Source organism: Adiantum capillus-veneris, chromosome 16, assembly GCF_014529385.1.
Source record: "Adiantum capillus-veneris isolate H3 chromosome 16, ASM1452938v2, whole genome shotgun sequence".
NCBI classification, from domain to species: Eukaryota; Viridiplantae; Streptophyta; class Polypodiopsida; order Polypodiales; family Pteridaceae; genus Adiantum; species Adiantum capillus-veneris.
In genome coordinates, this window is record NC_140946.1 from 114,407,599 (window position 1) to 114,421,839 (window position 14,241).

At 41.1% G+C, this 14,241-nt stretch overlaps 1 protein-coding gene across 1 annotated transcript; it reads right to left on the minus strand.

The window, feature by feature from the left end:
- Positions 1 to 1,514: 1,514 nt before the first annotated feature.
- LOC147439685 (uncharacterized) lies at positions 1,515 to 13,930 on the minus strand. Its single transcript, XM_086484367.1, has 13 exons — positions 13,793 to 13,930; positions 13,655 to 13,673; positions 13,179 to 13,232; positions 13,081 to 13,100; positions 12,892 to 12,990; positions 12,764 to 12,812; positions 12,681 to 12,694; positions 12,369 to 12,589; positions 12,032 to 12,280; positions 11,844 to 11,947; positions 11,041 to 11,076; positions 10,947 to 10,959; positions 1,515 to 1,602 (listed from the first exon to the last, which is right to left on the minus strand). Exons 1-13 carry the CDS (start codon positions 13,928 to 13,930, stop codon positions 1,515 to 1,517), a joined length of 1,104 nt encoding a protein of 367 aa, XP_086340493.1.
- Positions 13,931 to 14,241: the final 311 nt, after the last annotated feature.

Consider the following 14,241-nt stretch of genomic DNA (forward strand, 5'->3'; position numbering starts at 1 on the left):
AAGCATTTTAAACCAAAATTTCATGAAGAAAATATTAGAATCTATTTTTCTTATTTTTAAAAGAGACCCAAAAATTGGGGATCTTACGTAGAAAATCCTAGTATGAAAGTCAACAACCTCAATGTGAAAGGGGACTTATCTTTTGAAGAGAAAGGAGCTCTACTATACATATGCTCAAGCGGCTTCTTTGCTCTAACTTGTGAGTTCTACCGTAGCCAGAGCAAGCATGAGCGAGCATACAAGAACCCGAGCGAATATCTATGATGGTGTTGTTGTCAATGCATATGGCCTAACAAGAAAACTATGCAAAACACAATATTAGTTTCTTTTTTTAAAAATGGATATAGTTTCCTTTTTACATGGATCAATATTTCAAAACAAACCAATAGCCATTTAAGGCACCATACATGAGCATTTTAAATTCTAACCAAATTGTTCCAAAGAGTAAATACTTCTCATCCAGGACTCAAAACATTAGAACATCAACTCAAAAGTTTCCATCAAAACATGACAAGAACCATATGAAAATAATAAGACATGAATTTCAATTCTAACATGAATGCTACAAATTTCTCATTTTTTATGATTAGTCACATTCATTGTCGATGTAGACTTTCCCCCTCCAATGCATTGTCAATGCATATGACCTAACAATAAAACAAAGAAAAACATAATGAAAAAAATTAGACAGAGCTTCCTTTGTACATGGATCAATATTTCAAAACATACACATGAACCATTTAAGGCACCTCACAGGAGGATTTGAAATTGTAACCACATTGTTCCAAAGAGTGAATACTTCTCATCCACGACTCAAAACATTGAAACATCAACTCAAAAGTTTCCATCAAAATATGATGAGAACCATATGAAAATAACAAGACATGAATTTCAATTCTAACATCAATGCTACAAATTTATCAATTCTTATGATTGACTAGTCACATTCATTGTCGATGTAGACTTTCCCCCTCCAATGCATTGTCAATACATATGACCTAACAAGAAAACAAAGAAAAACATAATACTAGTTTTTGAAAAAAATTGGACAGAGCTTCCTTTGTACATAGGTCAATATTTCAAAACAAACTCATTAGCCATTTAAGGCACCTCACAGGAGGATTTGAAATTCTAACCAAATTGTTCCAAAGAGTGAATACTTCTCATCCATGACTTAAAACATTAGAACATCGACTCAAAAGTTTTCATCAAAACATGACAAGAACCATATGCTACAAATCTCTCAATTCTCACACTCATCGTCGATGTAGACATTCCGTCTCCGAAGTGTCTCACAGATTTCAAAATCATATCGCATGTCCGCTTCCATGCTCCGAGCCATCTCCTCTGCGTAGACCGGCATGGAACTTCCAACCAACAAGAAAATGCATCATCATGACAAAATACTAAACAAGACATAGAAGAAATATCCATAAACACTAAATACCAATGTTGACATCAAAAGGATAAAAAAACATAAGCAATGTCAATGGCATAGTAAGACGTGGGCCTCACTAGTCATCAAAGGGATTGACACGCGATGGCATATCACTCTCATCATCAATATCTAAGGAGGTGGAGGGGTCCTCTCTGCTCCGCTTTCTACGACGGAGTAATGGTAGCACATATCCTGAAATCAATTGCTCATCAATGTCGAGAGCAACACATGCCCGTCTTGATCCCACACAAAATGCTAGTGCAGGGGCTGTACCACATCCAAGCTCCAAGCAAATACCTCCACGCTGACAAAGGAGCTCCACAAAGCATGCAACAAAAGAATGGTTGTAATGGAATTTGCCTATTCAATTTGAGAGTAGCGGAATTTAATGAGAGTACTTTCAAGAAATGATTTTGTGAACATAGCAGGTAGACATAATTGAAGATAGCAACATAATTATAGCAATTAGTTAACTTGGCATGGACAATACTTTTGCAAGAGAGAGAATTTAGAGAACATGACAACAGTTGAGGACCGGATTTATGTGGAGCCGGTCCCCCCTCCAATAGGCATTTGTATTATGATTTCTCCCATAAAGAGAGACTTGTTACAATACATTCTTTGTGTTCCTTGTGACCTAGGTGAAGCAATGAAGATGGAAATCTTCATGCGTCACCAACATAACCTAAACTTGAAGAAAGCTTTAACTATCCCAAGACTTAGTCCCAAGACCTCAAACACCTTCGAAGGTGGAGAGAGCTAGCAAGGAATGAGGGTAGGGAAGAGGAAGAAGAAACATTTCGTAGGAGAAAGAATTAGTTCCTCACTTATCATACTCTTGTTGCTAGCATACATAATAGCATAGTAATGAAGAAGAAGGAGATGGCAAGCTTAAGCATTGAAGCATGGCTCTTGGTTGGATTTGCACTCCATAGCCAAGAGTGTTGGTGTAGGCTCTCAACCTTTACTTGCTTGGAGAGGGAGCTCTTCCACTTTGCATAGCACACAATGAGAGTGCTTGTGAGTGTGTGTGGGTAAGTATACCCCCTAAGCACCCCCCTAGCTTGCTTGGGTCGACCCCCCCTTGTAGCTCATGCTTGAAACTCATTGGACCCCTCCAGGCCTAGCCAATCACAAGCAACAGGGATAGCCTTGGGACAAGTGTCCCCCTTTCCCCTTTGAGAGAGAGGACTTGATAAATGCAAAAACAATTAGATAATTCAAGTAATTTATCATTGGACCCCTTTGAATCCTAGCCAATAGGCTTCAAGCAACACATGAAGGTAACATGGGTAGGGACCTGACATGTGTCCTTGCTGTCTCTTCAAGCTGGGGCTTCCCTTGTGAGTGTGAGTGTGTGTTCTCTCTCTAATCCCTAGGAAAAGGGCTCGCCCCCCCTCTTGTAGGGATGATTTTGACTTTAGGAGCTCAAGCACCTTAGTCATCAAGCATGACAAAGCACTTGGACTAGGGGGTATTCCCACAAGCATCTCAGGCAAGCATGTCAAGGCACCTCAAGCACCTTAATCAAGCGGCAAGTCAAGCACCTCAAGCATGGAGTAAGTCAAGCACCTCAAGCACCTTAATCAAGCACCTCAAGCAGGACAAACACCTCAAGCACGACAAGCACCTCAAGCAGGACAAACACCTCGAGCTTGGGCCGGGTTCCCACCTCAAGCTCAGCCCTAGATTACCTAAGGTCAAAGGACTTTTACACACATCATTGGAGGTCTTCAATGAAGCTAACCCTAAGGTCTTATGCTCCATTGGTTAGCCTTGCTCTTGATAGACCATCTCCCATTTGGGCCCCTTTACTATTGGCCCCGTGTTGAGATAGATCTATAAGCACATATCTATATCTTAACACTTGTTCCCATTTATTCTCCCACATTAAGTGATCAATTTAATATGAGAAAATCACTTGGGTTGGTTAGATATTAGATTTTATGACATTACCTCTCTCTTGAAATCATAGTCGTCCTCGACTATGAGGTAGAAGAGATAAAGGCTTAGTCATTAGTCAATCGTACTTAGCGGGTAGAGGATCCCTTTTTTACCCTACGACATCTTTCCAAGATGGATGACTAATCCATTTGGTGCTTGGGAGACATAGATGCCGCAAGCATGTCTGCTCTTTAGTCCATTTCATTCTCCCAAAGTAGAGTGACAAATTCTACTTGGTGTTTGAGAGATGTCGTCATCACAAACATGATTCTAAGCATGCATACTAGTTAAATTTGTGCACAATTAAAAAGAGGATTAGTCTTATAAGACAAAAACATGAGTCATTTAAAAGAGAGTTGTACATTTGCTTACTCTAATGTAGCATTGTAAGCATTGACAAGGTTCATACTATCCTTAAGTTGTACTCCTTGCATCCATTTAGCATCTTCAAAAGGATAATTTTTGAACTTAATAAGATACCGTCGGATTATCTTACCATGTCGTAGTACCTTGTCTTCATGCCAAAGGACAGCTTCAGGTTGTAGCACCTCTTCTTGGTCTTCAACTTCGGGAGGGTCTTCAATAATTGGTTCAGTCGGTGGATCTCCTTTTTAGGGCTTAAGTAGGCTTACATGAAAGGCATTGTGTATAAGCCAATGGTTGGGCAACTTGAGTTGATAAGCCGTCTCATTGATGGGCTTCAAGATTTGGAAAGGACCATAGTATCTTTTTGCTAGTTTAGCATAATACTTTTGATGGCCCGTAGGATTTTTGCCCGTCGTTTGCCTTAATCGAGCCTTAGGAATCTTGAGTAAGACCCAATCATTTTCTTTGAACATTAAGGCTCTTCTGTGCTTATCAGCAGCAGCTTTTTGCCTTTGTTGAGAGATGGCTATAGCCTCCCTAATCTTTTGAAAAGATTCTTGTAGGTCACGGCTATACTCATCGGCGGCGAAGATCTTCCCATGTACTTTGAGTAGCAAGGGACTTTTAGGTCTTCCCTCTATGATCTCAAAAGGTGCTTTCCCCGTAGAAGTATGTACAGTATTACTGTAGGCATACTCTACTAGAGGTAAATACTTTTCCCATTGTGAGCGTTGATCTACTTCGGTAACATAAGTCTTGAGTAGATCGAGTATCGTAAGATTGGCTATCTCACTTTGGCCATCCGTTTGTGGGTGATAGGCCGAAGAGAAATTCAATCTTGTTCCTAGATTTTCAAAGAGACCTTTCCAAAAATTACTGGTCATTCTAGGATCTCTATTTGACACGATGGATGTGGGTAATCCATGGTGCTTGAAAATCTGTGATATGAAGAGAGTTGCCATTTGATGTGCCTTAATAGTCTTTTTGACAGGAATAAAATGTGCTTGCTTGCTAAATCTGTCGACTATTGTCCATATTCCTGTATTCCCATGGATAGACTTGGGTAATCCAAAGATGAAATCCATGGATATACTCTCCCATGGTGAATTTGGAATAGGCAAAGGCTGGAGTAATCCAGGTTTCTTCCCTCTATCATACTTGGTCTTTTGGCATACTACACATTTTGAAACATACTCTTGTATGTCTACTTTCATGGTAGGCCAATAGAAATACGTCTCTACTCCTCGGAGAGTAGGTTGAATACCTCTATGCCCTGCATATGGAGGAGCATGGGATTCATACATAACCTTCTCACAAAGGGAATGGGTAACACATAGCCTATTGCCGTGGAGAAGATAATCATCGTGCAAGGTGAATGGTTCCTCTTTCTTCCCCAAAGCAAGGGCTGACATTATGTCTCTAAAGTCAGGGTCAGTAGCATACTCATCTATCATAGAGGATAGATCATTGTGAGTAGCTATAGACACCGCATTAACTTTTGGTCGTGGTGAAAGTGCATCGGCAACTTGATTGTGCTTACCAACTATGTGAGCAATATGGAAATTAAATTGCGAAAGAAAATTTGCCCACCTCATTTGTTTGTCGGAAAGTTTGGTTTGCGTCATGAAATACTTGAGACTTTGGTGGTCGGTTCGTAGGATAAATGGAGTCCCCAATAGGTAGTGCTTCCATGTATCTAGGGCATGTAGAACAGCTAAAAGCTCTTTCTCATAAATGCCCAAGACTCGTTCATCACTATTGAGCCTTCGGCTCTCATATGCTATGGCATGCCCTTCTTGAAGCAAAACCACTCCAAGGCAATCACCACAAGCATCACATTGGACGCAAATGGTTTTGAGAGATCCGGAAGCACGAGGACTGGTTGGGAAGTAAGCTTCTCTTTGAGTTTTTCAAAATCATTTTGCTCCTTAGCAGTCCATACAAACTTAACTTTCTTCTTTGTTAAGTCGTGTAGTGGTCCTGCTACTTGAGAGAATTTTGCTATGAAGCGTCTATAGTATGCACACATACCAATAAAGCTTCTTATCTCATGTAGATTCCTTGGGTTAGGCCATGATTTTATTACCTATAACTTTGATGGATCCATACGAATACCATCGTGAGAGATAATATGACCTAGATATTGAATCTCTTGAAGGAAGAATTCACTTTTCTTTTGGTTGAGAAAAAGTTTGTTCTCCCTCAAGGCTTGAAAAATCACTTGGAGATGTTGCTTGTGTTCCTCCAAAGACTTGGAGTAGATGATGATATCATCAAAGAACACTCCAGTGAATTTACGATATGGTCTAAAAATTTTCTCCATGAGACGATTGAAAGTAGCTGGTGCATTAGTCAAGCCAAAAGGCATGACTAGATATTCATAAAGACCGAATGTTGTGCGAAACGCGGTCTTTAGGATATCTTCATCCACTATCCTTATTTGATGATAGCCACTCTTAAGGTCAATCCTACTGAAGTAGGTAGAGCCTTGTAGCTTATCAAACAGATCTTCTACCCGAGGCACGGGAAATCTGTTTTTGATAGTTATATGGTTTAGTGCTCGATAGTCCACACACATACGGTATGTACCATCTTTCTTTTGCACTAAAAGGACTGGAGAACAAAAGGGAGAGGAACTAGGCCTCACCATCCCTTTGTCTACCAATTCCTGTACTTGCCTCATAATCTCCTCTTGTTGAGCTTGTGAGACTCGATAAGGAGGTTTGTTAGGCGGTGAGCTTCCTGGAAGGAGCTCAATACGATGGTCATCATCCCCTCGTTTTGGAGGTAGGTCCATAGGGATATCATCGATGAACACATAGACTTGGAATCCTTTTAGAAAAGTAGACAAGTCTAGCTCTTCTTGATTCCTATCATTTTCATTTGATGAAACATTATTAGCTTTTAGAGACTCTTTGACATAAATCATGTACGCAGAAACTGAGCTCTTAATTGATTTATCAAAAGAAACAGAATTTACAAGTGGAATAGTGCGACCACGCTCACTAGCATCTATATACATGTTCTTTCCCCTGTAGGTGAAGTAAATTCTCCTTTCAGGGAACTTCATGTTGGCAGCCATGCGATCAAACCATGGTGCCCCTAGGATAACATCCTGATGTTGGAGAGGAGAGATGAAGAAGTCTTCTTTGTCGACATAGCTTTGGACATGAAGCCTCAACTTCCCAATCAAGGGAGTAACGGAGGCTTGTTGTCCCTTGAAAGTTGCATCAGCTGTTACTATATCTCCCATCTCAAAAGTTTGAATGCCCAACTTGGTGGCCAACTCTATTGATATGAAGTTGAGAGTAGAGCCAGGGTCAAACAAGATGAAGGCATCATTCTCTCTTACCTTTCCCCAAGCATAGGAGAGTGATGATCCTTTGCAATGAGCATCCTCTTTTGGAGCTTCGATGGTGGAAGCCCTAGGAGTCTCATTGCGAGTATTCTTCTTGGGGCAAGAACGATAGCCATGTCCTTGCTCCCCACACTTGAAACATTTATGGTCCTTGCGAAAAGCTTCAAGCTCTTCAGGAGAGAGTTTGTTTTTACCTTTGTAAACTCCCTTCTCCTTGGACCTATTGTTGTTGTTGTTGTTGTTGTTGTTGGAAGTGCCTTGGGAATTATTTTGAGCATTGGATTTCCCCTTTGCATCATTTTTATCTTTGTTTTCCATGGGCTTGACATTACGTCTAGCCCCTTGATGGAAATTGATGCGTGAAGCAACCATGGTGTGGTGGATTACTTCGGTAATAGTACCAGGCCGTTGAGAGTTGATGTATTCGGCCATCTCTTCAGGTAATCCCGCACAGAATTGTTGTCTTTGCTCGGCAAAGTCTATCTTTTGAAAGACAGTAGCTTTGAGATGTAAATCCCAAAACTTGTCTACATACTTGTTGATAGACTCATGAGAGAGAAGCTTCAAGCCGCGCCATTCGGTAAGAACTTTATCTTTAGTATCACTTGGAAGAAATTGCTTCATGATGGAAACTCGTAGAGTTTTCCATGTCTTTGGGGCTTCTCCATTGCCACGAAGGCTAGCCCACCATTGACGAGCTGATTTTGGGAAGTGCATAGCTACATGGCGTAGCTTGGAGGACTCTGTGAAGCCCTTGTCCCCAAAGGCCGCATCAAATTGCTGGATGAAGGCCAACACTTTATCGGTAGCACCAAAGGTGCCATCGTAGGTGAGAAAAGAGATACTCTTTCCTCCCTCCTTGAAATTCTTTAGCTTTTGTGACCTTCGCCATGCAGGAAATGATTTGCGATGTCCTCCCCTCTTGTATTCTCTAGGAGAATAGCCATAACTTTCATCGAAAGAGGAGGAAGGTGAAGAAGAAGGAGAAGAGGATGACCTCTTCCTAGCCCTTTTCTTCCTTTGTTTCCTCTCTTGCCTTTCAGAGTGATGAGGAGAAGGACTATAGGTTGCTCTTTTCCTCTTGGGAGGAGTAGGCGATCGTCTTTGTGGAGCCACCTCTTCAGAAGAACTTAGACTTTCATTGCTTTCTTTCTCTTTGGATTCCTCCTCTCGAATGGGAGAGAGTCTTCTTTTGGGGGTCTCTTCAAGAGGCCTCCTAAGCTCTCTCTCCTCTGGGAGAGGAAGGGAAATTCCATAAGCACGAAGTTGTTGAGTAACTTCGGCTTGCAAAACAGGGTTGCCCATAGCTTGTTGCAACCTAGTGACGAGATAATTCACAAACATGGGAGCATCATCATTAGCACCTTCATGTGCAAAATCAAAGCTATCAATGTTCATTCTACTCTCTTGATTATTGTCAGCCATGTTAACAAAATTTATGTTTATACTTAGTGTATGCTTTGGCAATACAAAAACTTAGTTGCCACTCCTCTTAGCCTTTGAAAATCGGCTCTTAAGTATCTACACCCACGGCTCAAAGTGGTTAATTATAGAGAGTAGAGGAGTAGGTCTAACATAGCAGAGTTGCCAAGGGCTAGCTCCTTTCGGACTTCTTATGGCTCAATAATGGTAAAGCCGTAGGCAAGTCTAAAAAGACTCCATTATTAAGTCCAAAGCTCCCGAGGTGTGCACCATCCCCCACATAGTGGGCTTAACAAAACCGATATTAGATCCCAGTTCCACTTACTCTATTATAATTAACAACATCAACCATTTATAGGCTACTTAAGGACCTCTCTTCTTAAGCAAGAAAAGAGAAACCAAATGCTCTGATACCAATGTAATGGAATTTGCCTATTCAATTTGAGAGTAGCGGAATTTAATGAGAGTACTTTCAAGAAATGATTTTGTGAACATAGCAGGTAGACATAATTGAAGATAGCAACATAATTATAGCAATTAGTTAACTTGGCATGGACAATACTTTTGCAAGAGAGAATTTAGAGAACATGACAACAGTTGAGGACCGGATTTATGTGGAGCCGGTCCCCCCTCCAATAGGCATTTGTATTATGATTTCTCCCATAAAGAGAGACTTGTTACAATACATTCTTTGTGTTCCTTGTGACCTAGGTGAAGCAATGAAGATGGAAAGCTTCATGCGCCACCAACATAACATAAACTTGAAGAAAGCTTTAACTATCCCAAGCCTGAGTCCCAAGACCTCAAACACCTTCGAAGGTGGAGAGAGCTAGCAGGGAATAAGGGTAGGGAAGAGGAAGAAGAAACATTTCGTAGGAGAAAGAATTAGTTCCTCACTTATCATACTCTTGTTGCTAGCATACATAATAGCATAGTAATGAAGAAGAAGGAGATGGCAAGCTTAAGCATTGAAGCATGGCTCTTGGTTGGATTTGCACTCCATAGCCAAGAGTGTTGGTGTAGGCTCTCAACCTTTACTTGCTTGGAGAGGGAGCTCTTCCACTTTGCATAGCACACAATGAGAGTGCTTGTGAGTGTGTGTGGGTGAGTATACCCCCTAAGCACCCCCCTAGCTTGCTTGGGTCGACCCCCCCTTGTAGCTCATGCTTGAAGCTCATTGGACCCCTCCAGGCCTAGCCAATCACAAGCAGAAGCCATTACAAGCAACAGGGATAGCCTTGGGACAAGTGTCCCCCTTTCCCCTTTGAGAGAGAGGACTTGATAAATGCAAAAACAATTAGATAATTCAAGTAATTTATCATTGGACCCGTTTGACTCCTAGCCAATAGGCTTCAAGCAACACATGAAGGTAACATGGGTAGGGACCTGACATGTGTCCTTGCTGCCTCTTCAAGCTGGGGCTTCCCTTGTGAGTGTGAGTGTGTGTTCTCTCTCTAATCCCTAGGAAAAGGGATCACCCCCCCTCTTGTAGGGATGCTTTTGACTTTAGGAGCTCAAGCACCTTAGTCATCAAGCATGACAAAGCACTTGGACTAGGGGGTATTCCCACAAGCATCTCAGGCAAGCATGTCAAGGCACCTCAAGCACCTTAATCAAGCGGCAAGTCAAGCACCTCAAGCATGGAGTAAGTCAATCACCTCAAGCACCTTAATCAAGCACCTCAAGCAGGACAAACACCTCAAGCACGACAAGCACCTCAAGCAGGACAAACACCTTGAGCTTGGGCCGGGTTCCCACCTCAAGCTCAGCCCTAGATTACCTAAGGTCAAAGGACTTTTACACACATCATTGGAGGTCTTCAATGAAGCTAACCCTAAGGTCTTATGCTCCATTGGTTAGCCTTGCTCTTGATAGACCATCTCCCATTTGGGCCCCTTTACTATTGGCCCCGTGTTGAGATAGATCTATAAGCACATATCTATATCTTAACACTTGTTCCCGTTTATTCTCCCACATTAAGTGATCAATTTAATATGAGAAAATCACTTGGGTTGGTTAGATATTAGATTTTATGACAATGGCTCCGCTGCAATCCACCTCGCAATGGCTCGCCTGATGATGATCTAGCTTGAGAGAGCTCCGGAACATGATGCATCATAAAAGAATCCGATGACTGCATGCCAAGGCGAGAAAATAGGACAGTGCTCTCTGCTATGAAGCACGGTGGACGCATACCTACTCGATGAACCATAAATAGCACAGAGCAAAGACACTATAACAAAAGAGGCACGGTTGGAGAAAGCAACAACATAAATCATTAGAGTATTAATACAAAGCAAGTATGTCACCTCAATAGGACCACCAAAACTCTCAAAATGACCATAGGCTCCATGATGGAGTACTACAATACGTCGATGAACAACCATCTCTGCAGCACGACAAAACCTCTCCACTCACCCAATGGCCTCTCCTATTCAAAGCATTAATTATTACAAACACTTACAATGATTATTACTATCTTATGGCATGATCATAAACAAAAGGATCTCACCCGCCGTAGACACCATGATTAGAAGCCAGCCTGAATCTGCTAGCGTCGAGAATGCCAAATGAACTCCAGCACGCACATGATCCTCACTGCAAATGTCCCACTGAGGTAGAGTAGAGGAGCCTACTAGAGACCCACCAAAGGGGAGATCCAAGAAAATGAAATCAGCAGCCCATGGAACGGCTCTCCCCGCACGAGTATATAGTGTAGCCTCCGAACGTGCCCGTGAAAGATGATCATGGACATGGATCCATATGGGATTCCAGACTCCCACTCTGAAGTCTGCAGCAATGGCAATGTAGTCCCCCACTATGGCCATGCACTGTGTGTCAACAAAACTAGATATGTTTTGTAGTGGAGACTCCACAAGATAAACAAATGAGATGGTCTTCCTAGCCATGATGGTGCCAGAAGACACTGGAGCATTACAACAAGATAAATTAGTCATCTATGAAGCATATTTTTGTAAAGCATTAACAAACTTTTATAAGACATACCAGGCATTGAGCCCACATCCTCCTCTATGATCGTATCCACAAATGTTTCCTTTTCCTTTTGAGAGTTGCGCGCATCTTAAACAAAACATTTTAAGTCAAAATACTACTAACTTATGGTTGTTTGGCATGCCAAATATTGAAACATACCTGCATGTCTTGCCTCTCGTCTATCTACTGGTGGATTTTGTATCACAACATCCCTCGACATCGTGTCATGCAGCTCTCTTTCACGACCAAGAACATGTCCTTTTTCCATATCTATCCACCACGGACAATTCTCAATCTCCCATGCACTCAAGATGCGCATACTAGAGGGGTACATGCATGTGTCTTGAGTAGCCATCTGAGTCCACTGTCTTGCCAAAAAAGGCATGGCAGGTAACACATTCTTGGATACCAAAAACATAAGGAATCTACAATGAACAGCTAAAAAGTTACATGAAGCTCATCACATAAACATAACAAATTAATAAAATTGCAATTAATAAATTGTTCACCTGAAAGACAAACGTTGTGCTGCCATTCGTAATGTATCTACCTTCTTCAATGCCTGCTTCTCCACATCCTTCGTCTTTGCTCCAAGAGACACTTCAATTGGAAACAAAAAGGGCCTGGCTTCAAATTTTATCTCCTCAAAATAAAATGTGAGGGTAGAGTCATGTGGCAAAGGCACAACGCCAGGCACATCCATAAGATCTGACACAATTTGAAATGCTCTTTCAAAGACTCGTGCCAAAAAACCCTCTCTACAAAGCCACCTACAATTCCAAAAAGAGTGAGAGAAAAAAAGGACAGTACAACAAATTCAAGATTAATTATCAAGGATCATCTTACATGCGGAAGACGTGATCTCCTTTCTTAAGACCATATGCACCCCTTGTAATCTTGTCCGCTTCAAGCAAAGAAATCCAATGAATCTTGTTTTGAACGGGAGCATCTTGGAGTGCTATTAAGTTCAATTTCTCCAATGTAGCCCAGCTATCATTACCCCATTTCAGAGACAAAACCCTTGCTAGCCAATCCGTCCCAAGGTTGGGATCCACAATGTTAAGTAACTGCAATATGAGTATAAAAATGACAATTACTCTAATTACATATTGTACCATTCGCCACAAACAAAGAGTAGATGCAAAAAAATAAAGGTACCTTCCCAATACGATCTTGATATTTGTGTGTGATCTCATGGTGAATTCTCTCCTCTTCCTTTTTGAAGTCTTCGTCAGACAAACCTTGCTTCACATTCGATATTCTCTTCTCTTTCTCTTTTGTCATTTGAATCTAAAATCCAAAATAAGAAAGACTATATTACTAATCACGCATACCAATGACAAAAGGAAGCATTTAATTTGGTTCATACATCATAGACCAATCTGCCAAGGTAACGTGGAGTGAGTGGATACCAAGGCTTGGAACCTTTGGCATACTTTTTCCGTACGGCGGCAATAAGATTTTGATCCTTTTCGGGTAAACCACTTAAGTACATCACATGATCCGCCGCACAAATGTGTGTGGTATTAATGATCTCATCACGAAGATGAGTGGCAACCAGAGCATGAGTATTCATGATGCATTGATATATCATGTAAGCATTCAAATATACGATAGCTTAAATACTAGCAAAGTTGAACAAGAGAAACACTTACAAGTTCATTCTTTGCAAATTGCTTAGCAACGCAATCTCAGGCACTTTGGTAGGATCTATGATAGTGCACAAAACACAACAATGCTTCTCCTTAGAAGTGGAAAACCTTTCTTTAATTGCCTTTGTCCATGCCACAGTACGATGATTCCCTTCCCAAACATAGAACATGTGATTGACAAGATCTTGAAACTTTGGTTTCTTTTTCAATTCACATTCGAATTCATCATTGATCTCATTCCATAGAGGTCCCCATGTTTCTTTGATCTCATCTTGAGTAGACACAAATGTTAAACTTTAAACAAAATCCAAAGAATGTGAACAATGGCAAAAAGATAGAAAGTATTGACATACCTATCACAAGGCTCTCCTCTCTTTTGCATGTCAATAAAGAGACAATGAAAGCTCCTTTTTCTGGCATATAGCCTTCTTTTGCGAAGGCAGACTTCAACCCACTAAGATCGTCTCTCAACCCTCTCACCCTTGCATATGGAATCAATCTGCATAAGGGAATAGAGGGACAATCAAAGCAGCTAAATATACGTGTGCTCTCAAGCATATCTGCTCCCCTATGCATGAAGATTTTTTGTTCATCCTCCGTTTCTGCAGCTGCACTAACCTCGTCCCTTATCTCCCATGGAACTATCTGCAACCCATTCTCCTCAGGGGCTAGTGTCTCATCTATCTCATGTAAAGATCCCTGCCCCATGTCCATAGATAGAATCTCCTCTTCTTGTGTTTCTAGCTCCTCTACCATGATAATAGCTGAAACCGAAGAGACTTGGTCACTACTATCCACCTGACCATAAGAGATTTGGTCACTACTCCTCCCTCTTCGGGCACGACCACGGGATCTAGGACTAATCCATTGTAAATAAACAATTCAACATTTTTAGTAACCTTCAAAAAGAAATTAGTTGTTGACGGAAGCATATAATGAAATGTAAAGTATTGTTATGAAATAACAAAACAAAACAAAATTTAATTCAGAGCACTATTTCAAATACTATGCATAGCCCATGAGATACATCTCCAACAGATTTTAGAAACCAAAGCTGTATATTTATT